This window comes from Antennarius striatus, chromosome 12 (genome assembly GCF_040054535.1).
Source record: "Antennarius striatus isolate MH-2024 chromosome 12, ASM4005453v1, whole genome shotgun sequence".
Taxonomy (NCBI): Eukaryota; Metazoa; Chordata; class Actinopteri; order Lophiiformes; family Antennariidae; genus Antennarius; species Antennarius striatus.
Window position 1 is genome coordinate 16,214,266 of NC_090787.1, and position 13,718 is coordinate 16,227,983.

The 13,718-nt window shown below is 41.6% G+C and overlaps 2 protein-coding genes across 3 annotated transcripts; one reads left to right on the forward strand and one right to left on the reverse strand.

The window, feature by feature from the left end:
* Positions 1 to 36: 36 nt before the first annotated feature.
* On the reverse strand, positions 37 to 4,991 carry rab20 (RAB20, member RAS oncogene family). Its single transcript, XM_068328446.1, has 2 exons — positions 4,539 to 4,991; positions 37 to 1,154 (listed from the first exon to the last, which is right to left on the reverse strand). Exons 1-2 carry the CDS (start codon positions 4,708 to 4,710, stop codon positions 553 to 555), a joined length of 774 nt encoding a protein of 257 aa, XP_068184547.1. The 5' UTR covers positions 4,711 to 4,991; the 3' UTR covers positions 37 to 552.
* Positions 4,992 to 8,260: 3,269 nt separating this feature from the next.
* Positions 8,261 to 13,323, forward strand: naxd (NAD(P)HX dehydratase). Of its 2 annotated transcripts, XM_068329033.1 has the most exons (12): positions 8,746 to 8,885; positions 8,981 to 9,167; positions 9,250 to 9,696; positions 9,927 to 10,077; positions 10,189 to 10,234; positions 10,352 to 10,440; positions 11,338 to 11,446; positions 11,858 to 11,908; positions 12,021 to 12,125; positions 12,218 to 12,338; positions 12,413 to 12,533; positions 12,887 to 13,311. In XM_068329033.1, exons 2-12 carry the CDS (start codon positions 8,987 to 8,989, stop codon positions 13,035 to 13,037), a joined length of 1,572 nt encoding a protein of 523 aa, XP_068185134.1. In that variant the 5' UTR covers positions 8,746 to 8,885; positions 8,981 to 8,986; the 3' UTR covers positions 13,038 to 13,311. The 2 variants fall into 2 exon arrangements, with proteins under 2 accessions (XP_068185133.1, XP_068185134.1); XM_068329032.1 differs by having other exon boundaries at positions 8,261 to 9,167; positions 12,887 to 13,323.
* Positions 13,324 to 13,718: the final 395 nt, after the last annotated feature.

Sequence of the window (13,718 nt, forward strand, 5' to 3'; positions counted from 1 at the left end):
TTCATAACCTTATCTTAAACTAACATACAAAACAGATGGCAAAATAGAAATCTTTATTATGAAAGCGTAGTTACAAATTCAATTGGAATACTTAATTTACACTCATGTGAACCTTTTTAAATGTGCCATTAAAATAGAAAAAAAAATGCAAGTAACAGAGCCTAAAAGAAAACAGCTGTGATTAACCAGAACCTTAAGATAGAACTAGAATAAACAGTGCAGTGTGCCACCCACCGAACAACCCGTGCAGGTAAGTTGTGACATTCACATTGCAAAAACTGATAGCAGTGGTCGACTCTTCTTATGTGCATCTTCTGTCCACAGGCCCATTTTTTAGAAACACGTGGAGGTGAGAGGTTTTGACAGAATGATAAAGCAATAGGCAGAATGAAATGTATATCTGTATTACCATGTGCTACCAGGAGGTGAGGTCATTGATCAAGGCAAGTAGTACAATCAGTTTCTATTTGGATCTGACTATCCTGTAGATTGTCCTTCATTAAAAACAAGTCTCCATTATCAGACAGTCCGTCCTCCATCCTCTGCCAGATTCTAGCAACAGGAAGATTTGCCCCGCTTGTTATTCGCGCCCCTACATTCCTCCAGGTCAACCGTAGGAGACTCCTGGTTCTCGTTTCTTTTCCTAAGGATGGAAGGCAGCACCAGGTCAAACAACGACTCGAACAACGTTTCCACGTTGTAGCCCGTCTTGGCACTCGTCTCGAAGCACATTTTCTCTGCCGGCAGGCTGCTCTTTTCATCCAGACCCTTGTACCGCAGTATTCTCCCATAAAAGGCCATCGCATCCTCGGCGGCAACCTGCTTGTGTAGCATCACCCCAGACTGGGATGCAGAGGAGGCTGTGGGTGTGGAGCTAGCAGGGAGCACCTGTGGCTCTGTCCTCGCGTCTTCACACTCAGTCTGGTCCTCTGATGCCATGTCCAAACTCTCAGCCAACTTGGCTTTAAGGTCTGTGAGGTCGGCCTTGTTGCCGACAAGAGCATAAATGCAGTCATGGTTAGCCGTGTCAGTCAGGGACAGGAAGCGCTCCTCCAGCTCAGCCAGACTCTGCCAGTTTGTGACGTCATAAATGAGGATGACGGCCGCTGCTCCTCGACAGTACATCGAACCCAAACCGTGGAACTGTTCACGGCCTGAGGAGACAGAGACAGGAGTGAGTGTAAGCAATCTGTAGCAACACGCAAAAATACAGAACTGCAGAACAAGATCTAAAAAAAAATAAAAAGATCAGAAAGAAGCTGAGCAAGTAGGGGAAAAACAGAAGCAACTAGTTTCTAAAATGAGCAGGATTCTCAGGGAAACATTCTGTGTCAATACATTAGAAACTCCACTGGGGGGACATCTCTCACATGATATTCAGATGTGTGTTTTCTCAGTTCAGGTTATTTTCTCAAAAACTAAGAAGAATAAATTTCTTGAAGGACTATTTTCTCTCATCATTTTTCAATTGAAAAGTAAAACTCAAAATAATTAGTACTTCTGCCAATGAGAGTCAAAGGAGACAATGGGAATTCATTTGTTTTGGCTGAATCATTCATTGCTGAGATAACGTACAATCACAGCCATTCGAATTGTACTTTTTTGATAACTCAAAGCACTAGCAGTTTATTAAAGTTAGTAGATTATTAAAGGTTTAGAAGATTATTAAAGGATTGATTTAGTTATCCAGGGAGTTAGTTTTTTTTTAAATCACTGGAAATAAGACCTCTAATAAACAACTGCTGCAAGATTTTTTCTTGAGCGGAGACTACTTTCCAGTTGATCAGTCTTGGGTTTTTTTAACAGTGAAACATCACACTTGAGCATCTGAAACCAGACACTGGTTTATTTTCATTCTTACAATTTGTCTGGAAATATTTAAATTTACATTCCTGTAAAACAAACTATTAACCATGTCACTAATACTTTTATTCACCAGGAGCAGGAAATAAAATACATTTTAAATCCCACTGACTTTGAAAACATCTGAATCAGACTCTGGTTGCTGGAAACCACTACACACAAGTAGGGATACGTTAAAGCATGGGGAGTCACATCTTCCTGTCACAGACCTGTCATATGACTAATAAGAGGAACAGGGTAGATGGTTTTCAAAGGAATTTCAAATTCAACAGTGTCTGGAATATTATCTATAGGGGAACTGAGCCGATGGAAGCCTGCTTATCTGGAGGACTTACAACCTTCAAAACGACGACCTTTCTGTAACAATGGCCCCTGAATGACTCAATGCTGCATATTTCTCCACCACACTCACAAATAAAACGCAAGCATACTCTGTTCAAAAAGTCATGGAGTTAGGAAACACACAGGAAATGATTTAGTGGTGACATAAACAGTATTTCCTTATTCAGTGGCTCACCAATTCCATGAGGTTTTACTAAAATCACGTTTACACAACACTGACATGTGAAAGATTATTTATGCATGTTGAAGCAATCCTGTCATGACCAAAATGATTTAATTTAAAGAAATTATTGAGGAATCATCAGTGCTCTTGCAATACTTGAGAATCAAGTCGGGACAAATCTCCAGAGAATAAGGAGCTTGTATGTGTAAAGTACAGTCAGTGTGACAGTAAAGTAAGAAACTGGTTCTGTGTATAACATACACACAAATCAGCAGTCCTATACAGTATTCTCATTTTGTGCCACTGAAGGGAAACTGGCAAGAATAACATGCCAAACACCAAATGACAAAGTATTACTACGCAACGTTCAACCGACCAGCCAGTCATAGTAACGACTGGACTTGTAATTCAACAGTGTTTTGATTTTAGTGCGACAGAGTTGGGATCACAGAGCGCATAAAGACTTCTCTCTGCATTTCCTCCACAAATCATCGTCTCATGTTGTTCTAAAACAAGCAGATATCCAAATTTGTTAACCAACAGAAAGTCCAAGACAAGTCAATCACATTTTACTCAGATCTCTCTACAATAAAGTAAATTTGTTGATTGACGTCATATTGAGTTGATTTCTGCCATCTATAGAGTTATAGAGGTTCTCCATTATGGGATAAGAAGTTAAGCAGACTTGTATTTGTCCTTCTTTCATTAAAAACTAGCAGTGCTGTTTATTTCTACAACACGCCTCAGACAGATGTTCACGGGCTTCAAAAGTAGGTTGAAGGTACTGTGTGTGTGTGTGTGTGTGTGTGTGTGTGTGTGTGTGTGTGTGTGTGTGTGTGTGTGTGTGTGTGTGTGTGTGTGTGTGTGTCAGCATTACAGCAGAAGTAGTCAGGACTTGAAAGGGTCACATTAGTCCAATATTGAGCAATATAGCACAAGGCAAAACACGCACAAACACACACTGGGTTTCTGTAGACATACTAACAATATATTTTAGATTCTTATTTAATAACCCAATCAACTAAAACTGATAATTAATAACATTTATCATTCTATACAGTCAAATATTTCAGTCTGAACAGTAATAATGTGTACACAACTTGTAGAAAAAAGATTTGAGGCAACACAGCTACATTATTATTGTCTTTATCCAGTGGATAGACCACCGTGTTCCCTAAGAGGACAAATTCAAGGGAACATTGTATTCTCAAAGCTGTGGGCAAAGAGCCTGAAAAAAGTTTTTATTTGAACAGTATTATTTAATCCATCATTTAATTCAGTGCTAGTCCTGCATTGAAGATCCTAATTAGTCTTTAATCATAGCCCAACTTTTCCTGTTTCCTGTCAATCATGTTTAGGTCAACCAGAGGTTTGAGTATTTTAGTCTAGTTTGAAGTGTGTCTAGTTTTTATTTATTTTTGTTCACATTTCAGTCACTCAACCCATAAACAATATTTGGTCAATTTACCCTTATTTCACAGATAATGTACTAAAAATATATTTTTTTAAAAGGTTGAATGACTAAAATTGTCAGGAAAGCGTCTGAACCTGTATATTATCTGTGAAACACTTCCACCTCCAAGCCAGGATTCTTATCCATTCATCCATCAACACACAGAATGGTTGGGGGTCGATTTGACCACCAATCAAAGGCGTCACCGGATAAAACCGCAGGGGACCCTGACATGGCTTTTCAGCTTCGCCTTTTGTCAACAACAACTGATATTTTTAGTCACACTTATCAGCGTCTCATGACGTCGGCGTCGCTTCGTCTTCGTCAGGATGGAAGAGACGGAACCATTAACGGACATCAACGGACATCAACGGACATTAACGGACATTAACGGACATTAACGGAACCGTTGCGTTACAAACTTTAACAAAATGAGCAAAGGCTTAAACCGTAAATCGCCACGATGTTTGATCCTGAAAAATTAAACAAAGAGGTGGGTTTCACATGACGTTTAGTGGTTCTCAAAGGTTGAAATGTAACCTAATTAGAGAAACCTCGTTTGCAGCCTGGGGCCGACAGACTGAGGTCACGTGACGGTGATTGCCTCAGGTGGTGGGGTCACGCGCCAGCAGGTAAACACAACAAGCAGGGTTACTAGAGCTCAATGACAAAGCAGTAGAAACAGTCTGGGGGGGGGGGAAATGAGGGAAGTATTACCAGCTGTGTCCCATATTGAGATATTGTACGGCCCCCACTGTTTGAGGAAAAACGCGCCTCCCACGGTGCTGACGGTGTCTTTGAACTTCCTCTCCGTGTACCTGTGGAGCAGCGACGTCTTCCCCACGTTCATGTCCCCCAAGAGAACTATCTTCACGTCGGGCTTCTTCATCTGTGACACCTCGGCTGTGCTGACGCTGGGTTCTGGTGCTGCTGCGGGAGCGTTTAGCGTTCTCTTTAGGAGGGAATTAGGTCAGGTTCGTAGACGTATTTCCTCCGACAAGCGTCATTTTAGGAAGGAGGGTTGAGTGGTCGCTCCGTGACCGACCGGCGAAGGTTCCCTGTCGGTCTCCTGCCTGAGTCTGAAGTTCGGAAAGTAACTCTGGTGAGACCGGAAGTAGGGGAGGCGCCTCCTGGGAAATTTAGCCCAGAGTTCGTAATTCAGGTTCAATTTATCGTAGAGGTGTGTCCTGTCCAGCGAAAGGGATTTTTGTTATTACATTTCTATATTATTAACAATTTTTGTTATTAATTATTTTATTATTTTTTATTATTAACACAAATGTATGTAGAATAAGAAACCTACATTGGAATCCTGGTTGAATGTATACATAAATTGTATAAATACTGTATGTTAAACAGTGACAAAGTACAAGAACTTTTTTCTTTTTTTTTAGAAATTACACAAGTCTACTGATACAAACTAAATACAACTGTTCTCAACAAATATCCGATACTGTAAGATTTTTGTTACTTTTTTTAAAAAAATTTATATACTGAATCAATCCCCGCAGGGAAATTTTGTTGTTAGAAAATTGCTTCAAAAAAAAAAAAATTAAACAAAAAATCTTTCATAGTTTTCACTTTACAAGCCAAACTTGTAAATATAGTTTAAAATGATGGACAACATAATGGGATGAGGTAAATAACCCAGACGACTACAGAGAAGAAAAAAAAAGAAAGGAAAGGTAACTGCATGGTTGGCGGATTGATGCCTTGATGACATGTGTTCCTGAAACTGAAATTAGTTCAAGGAAGGAAGTAAAACGTCCTCATTAAAGTAAATGACTGACAATTGACAGACCCCCAACCAAGTATATCTTGGTCAATGGTGCTTTGATCCTTTTGAATCAATGAAGAAAACTTATCAAAACTTTTTAAGATGAATGAAGATTTTAAAATGCTTTTAGCTTCATCAACAGGAGCCATGTTCAGTTTGACAGTAGTCAAATGGACGATTTCTATATTATACCAAATATAACAACATGATGGATTTTCCAGTGAATCTTACAGGTGTTACCAGGTGTTTGGTGAGTAAATAAAAAAAATCTACTGGACAATAGCTGTTTTTTCCTCCCAAAACATTTGAAACCTATTGAAAAAATATGTCTCCCATTAACTTGATATGTTTTTACAGAACCGCTTAAATGACCATATAGAGGATGGAATACTGATATGATTTTAGTTATCATTCTAGTTAGCACAACTGTAATAAAGTACCATGAATGTAATGATATGTTGATGGATTTACACTTGTTCTGTGCCTAGTTTCTGAATGACATCACACTTGTGGAATGGTCCAGCGATGAGACCAGGCCACTGAAAATCTGTGGGATCAGCTGCTGACTCAGCAACAACAATAAGCAGCTTTAATTGAAGAAAGGGTCACTATACAGGGACTGACATCATAAAAGCGTTGTGTCACTCCATAAGGAGGAGGATTACTGCTGTGATCAGTGGATTTAGGGATGGGCAGCTGAAGCCTCATGGATCTTCCCCAGGGTTCATCTGATTGTGCGGAAAATGCTTTGTATCCACTCAGAACAGTGGCATCTAGTGGTTCACTGCAAGTATATCATCTGCTTCAACCAGCCTGTCAAATAGGCTTCCATGTTCATGGACGCCCACATGACAGCTGTCAGGTTTACAGCAGAGGCCTTCCTCACCAGAGCTACGGCCTTCTCCGTGTTGCCTTGTACTATCAGAGATAATATAGGTGGGGTCCAAACGGTTGATGAAGGGCTATGGGTGACATTACATGAAATACAGCTCATTGGGTAAACATGCATTGATACTGAATGTTATAGCACTACAATCCACCATACCTTGAAACCTTCATCTTCCACAGTGGAAACTGGTTGCACATCTATTACGATCATATCCACCAATGCAGCATCAAGCGTTAGCTTCCTTGACACTGCAAAAAATTCAGCATATCAAGAAAATCACAGAGAAAAACGTGGGTTTCAAACTCATAACCTTTGGATCCAAAGGCTACACTGTTAACCATTCAGCTATCAGTTATGCGGTACTTTGTACCCACGGTCCAAATGATATTATAAATAATTACAGGCAGGAGGAGGATTGAGAGTTCATTGTCTGAGGTGTTTCAATGTGGTGTCGCATCATGGAGGAGGTGTTGTTGTGAGACATGAACTCTGCTGGAAAAATCATACACACTTCAACAGAAAGAAAAGAAAAAAAGAATCATTTAATTTTTTAAAATGAAACATAAACCTACTTCTGGTTAAAGACATCATCAATAGCTAATAATAATACTAGTAAACTTTATTTGTTTTAAAGAATTCAGAGACACTTGAGCAATGACAAATATTCATAACATTTATAAAAAAATTTAACGTAACAAAACAGAACTAGAACCAATGCAGTCAGAGACTACAACATCCCGCAACATCCCTGAATTCAAAATTTCAGCGTAGGTCAGGTTAGGTCACAGGATGCTGCAGTCTCTTGATGAATTTACCCTGATCTAGTTTCATAGGTCAGGGTAAATCACGGCACTTGCTTTGCTGCACTTGCTCTATGGTCTGACTGGCCTTCTCCCTCGTCTTTCTATCTTATCTGGTTCCTGAGTGTACAAAAGTTGAAATTTGACCTTGACCTAGTTTTCTCAAGGTCAAGATTATCATCTCATTTTCATCCCCTTTGCTGCCTGAGTAATGTGCTTTTTGTTTCATCTTTCTATCTGCAACGTAAATAAACTGCATTTTGTGTTTATTTGCCTTGTCTTTGTCCAATATTTGAATTTTTTGGTGAGCTGAAACAAACCTGAAAAAAGGAGAGAGAGAAAAAGGACTCTGGAAAGATGTAAAGACTCCTTGACACCACTGTACAGTACAGTCTGCTCCCTTTTCGCTGACGGATTTCTGTTGTCCGAGGTTCCCTGAAGGCACCATGAGCGTTTCTTCCTGTACTGTCGCACTGGGTTAGGCTTCCTCATGACCAGGAGAATTTGTGCACAGTTGTCAGTATTGAAGCGCACTTCCAGTTTAGGTAAGAGGGACTGAACAACTAGGGGCTGCAAACAACTCGTGCTAAACCTTCGTCGGTGGTCGCTTTTAGAGCGCAGAATGATTTTACATCATGCCCCAACACATTCAGATGTTCGTGTTTTGCTCTGCCACGGTTGCTCTGTCGCTTGTCGCCACATTGGTCTGTTTGAATGGGAAAGGTACGGTGAACAAATTTTATATTTGATATCTGGGCGACGTCAAGTTAGCTATGGCGTTAGATAAAGTAAATTCCGTAACGAGCTAGCGTTTTGCCATCGAAGTACAGTAGTTGACAGGTATAAATTCCCTGTTGAGTAAACCGGCGGACTTTAGGACCCGGCGGACGCGTTCACGGGGCGGAGGAGCAGGCGGGGAAAGATGAAGTTACCAAAGGACTGATCAGAGGTCAGTTTTAAAATTGCCTCAGAGGCGTTTAATGCCTCTAAAATGGCTCGGGACACCGATCCCCAGTCAGTTTGTCGTAAAATCCTACGTTACGCCTTTCTCCAACGACGTAAAGGGATAAACATAGAAGGAGGCTTCAGCTAGCATACAAAGAGTTGATTCGTAAATGTTAATGTGATGGTTCCCGTCTTGATAACTATAATTAGTGTCCTCACAAGTCCTTTCAACAAACCAAAATGGCCACTTTTCGTTGTTGACGCTGTTTGGGGCAGCGGCTTTAATCCGGAACCAGACGGAACCAGACGTCTGTCATAATCCGCAGTGTCAACATCTCCGGTCAACCGACCGACCGACCAACCCGTGGCGGTGGAGGTCCACCCGCCCTCCCCCCTTGAACCAGCCGGTGTCCCATCCGCCATGCAAGCCAACACAACGCGGGGCTTTCTGTGGTCGGACGTGGAGACGAGGACCTTGTTGAACATCTGGGGCGAGCAGGACATCCAGACGGCGCTGGATGGAAACTTCCGAAACAGCTTCGTGTACCGAGACGTGTCCCGGAGGCTGGGGGCCATGGGGTTCGACAGGACGCCGGAACAATGCAGGGTGCGGATCAAAAGCCTCAAGAGACAGTTCTTGTTAGCCAAGGAAGGTAATCTGAGGAATAATGGCCAATACCACAAGATCTGTAAGTTTTATGACGCCATGGAGAGGATTCTGAGCAACCGGCCCACTCTTGACCCGCAGGAGTTTATGGACAGCGGGGTGGGAGGAGAGGAGGCCGGGGACGGGCTGGAGGAGGATGGAGAGGATGCTCAGGATGTCTACTCGGAGGGAACAGGAGAGTGTCTTTATCCTGCAGAGACGGAAGTGAAGTTGGAATACCCAGTTGTTCCCATTCCTATTCCAGTTAAAGTGACGGTGGGCAATAATGGTAGGTGCACACTTTTTTTTTTTTTTGCGCTTGCATGCACTTAAATGAGCATCAGATGATGTGTCAACCTTTTTATTCTCAGGTACTTCAATAAGACAAGCTAACAGCAGCCAGCTGTCCAGCGGGGTGTCCACCAGACCATCGAAACGTCAGAGGAAGCGGCGAACGAATTACCCCATGGAGAAACTGATGGAGCAATTCCTCGAGCAGAGCACGCAGGCGGAGGATAATTTCTACCGCATGGAGGAGCAGCGTTTGCAGGCCGAGGACCGCCGTAGAGAAACCGAACACGCCAGGGAGCTGCAGATGCTTCAGATGCTCGGTCAGATGTTCTCCAGCATCTCGTCCGCCAGACCCGGCTGTGCAGCCGCCCCCACCAAAACCGCTCCTCCCAACCGCGCTCCCGTGTTCTCCAGCACCTCTTCATCGTCCACTCGTGGCCATTCCAGTCACGCCACACGCCCCCCACCCCAGACTGATAGCGTCACCCAACAAAGTCACCTGCTGAACCCAGATCCCCAGGCGTTAGGTATTAGTCTTGGTGTCTTGTATGAAGACAAAACTGAGTCGAATGTGACTCCAGTTGAACTCCTTTACGCTGGTTTTCTTTACTTATGTAGTTTGGAATGATATATTTTCATTCGCGATGCTTTAATATGTTGTTTTAAGTTGTGTTTTTTTGTTGTGATTTATGTTCTTTAGTTGCTGCCTCATGCAAAACAATCATTCCACACTTTAAAACGTTGTTTGTTTCTCCAGTATTGGAACGCTACTACACGCTGGGATCTGCATCTCACAGAAGTATGGATGATGACATCCTCTCACTGGTGAAGAACATAGTCCCTCCACTGACATCCAAAAAGCACAAAGGGCAAGACGGACGCATCGGGATCATTGGAGGATGCCAAGAGTACGTTTGCACAAAGAATCCCTCATCAGTATAACAGCAGTCACCAAACATGAGTTTATGTTTCACTCTGTACAACATCTGTCCTCTTGCCTTCACGTCTACCCCCTAAAGCTACACTGGAGCGCCGTACTTTGCTGCCATCTCAGCACTGAAAGTGGTAAGCAGTAGTTGTGATCTCTCTCCTGGCACAATTACAGTTAGTGTTACCCAGTTAGGATCCCGTTTCAGTCAGTCCAGGTTTGATGCAGCGGCGGCTCCTTTTTCTGTCGTCCAGGGGGCTGATTTGTCTCACGTTTTCTGCACCAAAGACGCCGCAGCGGTCATCAAGTCATACAGCCCAGAGCTCATCGTTCATCCTGTTCTGTAAGTAATACTCAGGAAATTCAAATCCAAAAAACAAACAAACTGTCAAGCGTTGTGTATAGTATACCTGCAGGACACATCACAACACTCAAAGAACACATGAAGGGTTTGGAATGAGTGATTTTATAATTAGTGGTTAGGAAATTGGAGTGATTATGAGAATATGTCTACTTCTCTTTAAACACGGGGCTCTTAATTCTTTCTCTGTGCTCCAGCTGTCAGGAATGAAAGAAGTGTATTCATGTAGATGTCTTTCTGTTCCAGGTTAATTACTGTTGTGGTTGAATTTTTATTTGACTGACAATATATTATATGTGTGAGTTATGACACAACTGAAACCTTAATCCTGACTGTACTATATACCCACAAGCTCCTCGTTTATTTGAGGTAAGCAACAAAAGAGCAGGACCAGCTATAGGTGCAACAGAAGCTTCCAGATTGAATTTCTCATTTCACTCTCCAGGGTCTGAATCACCAGCATGTCTACAGTGAAAATCAATATGTTTGTGAGGCCCAGGTTCAGTGCACTGGCAGCACTTAAAGCTGCCCAGACATGATGAAATGGATGTTATACACAGCAGATGTTTCAGTTTATCGCAGCAGGAGATAAAAAGTTAGTTGAACTCAGTCTAGAGTCCATTTATTGGTTTTCCATTTCAGGAAAAGCACAGGTGAACTCAGATTTAGTTGTTGAAGATGACTCTTCTGCATTAACCATGACAGTGAGTCAATATCTGGAGTATAGATCATACTTTTAATATGAGATACACAAGCTTGTACACACTTTTCCTTTCAACCTCGATAAAATACTGTTTTTTATCAATAAAATCATAATTTTATGTGTATACCCTTGAACACATCTAACACACATTTGCCTTTATGTGTGTGTTTGTGTAGGGACAGTCCGAACGCAGTGGAAGAGATAGAAAAATGGCTTCCAAGACTTCACGTCCTCGTGGTGGGACCAGGTCTGGGGAGAGAAGACTTGCTCCTGAAAGCAGCTAAGGCATGTGAAAGACTGTGTGTTACCACAAAACTGAGCTAGAGGCGTATTTTTATTAGCCGTGATGAATTAAAGGTCAGTGACTGTAAACATCAGGGGCCCTCTGGGACTGATAGATGTGAAAATGCCATTGAATTCCCAACTAAACGTGACTCGCAGACTTCACACTGGTTGATGCTATCTATTTGAGAGAAGAGCAGCTTACCTGCTGCTACAGAGTTTTAATCCATATATGTGTATAATACAACATGAGTATGCCTCGCTCTGGAAGGCTTTTAGATGAATGCAGTCATTTTATGTTGGAACTGGAATTGAAACATATAGAAAGACTATTTGGGGTATACCTTGTAAAAAAAACACAGTGTGTGACATTTCATTTGTTACTGTGTTTAAATTATGCTGTTTCTCCTTCAGGAGGTGATCGAGAAGTCTAAAGCAAGAGATATCCCAATAGTCGTTGATGCAGTAAGTCTCAAGTTCCAAATATCGAACAGATGGGATTTATTTTTCAGAGTTTTCACAATGACTGACTCTGTGTGTTGTGTGTGTGTGTGTGTGTGTGTGTTGTTTTCAATAGGATGGATTGTGGCTGGTTACGCAGCAGCCATCTGTCATCCAAGGGTACCAGAAGGGAATCCTTACACCAAATCTCATGGAGTTCTCCAGACTGTTTGAGGCTCTGGTGGGTCAGCAGAGTCAGGCACCAGTTGTTGACAGAATCAGGAAAATCTGATTCTGTATGTAAATGTGTTCGCCGTGTGTGTTTTGTATCAGCACCATCAGCCAATGGACGGCAGCGATCAGCAACGCAATGTCATGCAGTTGAGTGTCGTCATGGGCAACCTCACCGTGGTGCTAAAAGGCGAACAGGATCTCATAACAGACGGCACTAAGGGTTAGTATCAGGCCCAAAAATAGCACTTGTTAGTGTCGGTCTGTGTCTTAGCAGTCGTGTTTTCTTGTTTTCAGTGATCTCATGCAGCGTTGAGGGCAGCGGGAGAAGATGTGGAGGACAGGGTGATCTGCTCTCCGGATCTCTGGGAGTTTTTGCACACTGGGCCCACGCTGCCTCAGCAGCTGGAACATTTAGGTAAAAACATATCAGCTTTTTGTTTACAGGACCTTCAGAAGAACATACTCTAACAATTTTTATTATTGTTAATTCATTTAAATTTTCAGAAGAATACTTGTCAAGCAAACATGTCAAACATTATGCACCCACATTTTCTGGTGTTATTTGATTTTGCAGCATCTCAGTGATACAATTATTATTCAAGAAAATCTGCATGATATTTTAGACCTGGAAAAGCATCCTAAATTGTTTTTGTCTTTGTCACATAGTAATAGTTCATGTCTAAAAATGCTTTTTGTAATAAGTTGCATGTTTTCCCATGAATGTGTATACTGAATGTTTCCTAATGCATCTTTTTTGTCGTCCTTCAGTTTGAATCCATCCCTGGTTGCAGCGTACGGCGCCTGTTCTCTAACTCGACAGTGCAACAGTCAAGCATTCCAGCGACATGGCAGGTCCACCACCACATCAGACATGATCCAGGAGATTGGCTCAGCCTTTAAAAAGCTATTTGAAAGCTGAAATAGTCATTAAAATCCATACATGCGTACTTAGATTTGTTAAAAATGTTTGAGTGGGCCAGTAAATGTTCTCTTTATGCTGAATTGAATGATGGATGGAGAGGGCTTTGCTGTGCTTTCTAAGATGTCACACAACATCTGTTGCACAGACTGGCTTGTTTTGGTCATATAAACTGGGATAAGAAGATGAGTGGAACATTTTAAAGTAGAATGTTCTTTGAGTTTTGGAATAAATAATGTTTTGTGTGATTTTGTTGAATGTTTTTCTTGAGAGCAGTCTATGTCATGGGAATGGGGTTTTTGGGTTGTAAAAGAAGTCTGATTGAGCATCACATCAAGGAAGTTGTAGGTGGATGGATGAATTTGAAAGGAGCAACAAGAAGAAATCATAAATAAATACCTAGGATGTGACTGAGCCCGACATTCAAATTTATTAAAATGATAAGAACGACGTAATTGAATTCATGGAATGTTCAAAAAATGAGTGATGATGAAAGATGTTTATCTGGATTTGCTATGTTCTAATTTGATACAGAAATCCTGCGAGACAAAGTTTTCCCAGATCATGTTTTCTTTCCCCCAAATCCTTTCAATATAGACATGGTTGGAAAACTGGACACAGCTAATGTGTTTGGCAGAAACTGTAGAAGAGATCCTAACAATAATAATAATAATAATGGAT

Bases quoted from the DNA above. Each gene is read 5' to 3' on its own strand.
- naxd (XM_068329032.1), top strand. From the start codon at position 8,654: ATGCAAGCCAACACAACGCGGGGCTTTCTGTGGTCGGACGTGGAGACG. The intron at 11,909-12,020 runs GTAAGTCTCAAG...TGTTTTCAATAG, and splicing joins TCCCAATAGTCGTTGATGCA to GATGGATTGTGGCTGGTTAC. The intron at 12,339-12,412 runs GTTAGTATCAGG...TCTTGTTTTCAG, and splicing joins CATAACAGACGGCACTAAGG to TGATCTCATGCAGCGTTGAG.
- rab20 (XM_068328446.1), bottom strand. From the start codon at position 4,710: ATGAAGAAGCCCGACGTGAAGATAGTTCTCTTGGGGGACATGAACGTG. The intron at 1,155-4,538 runs GTAATACTTCCC...CTGTCTCCTCAG, and splicing joins CTCAATATGGGACACAGCTG to GCCGTGAACAGTTCCACGGT.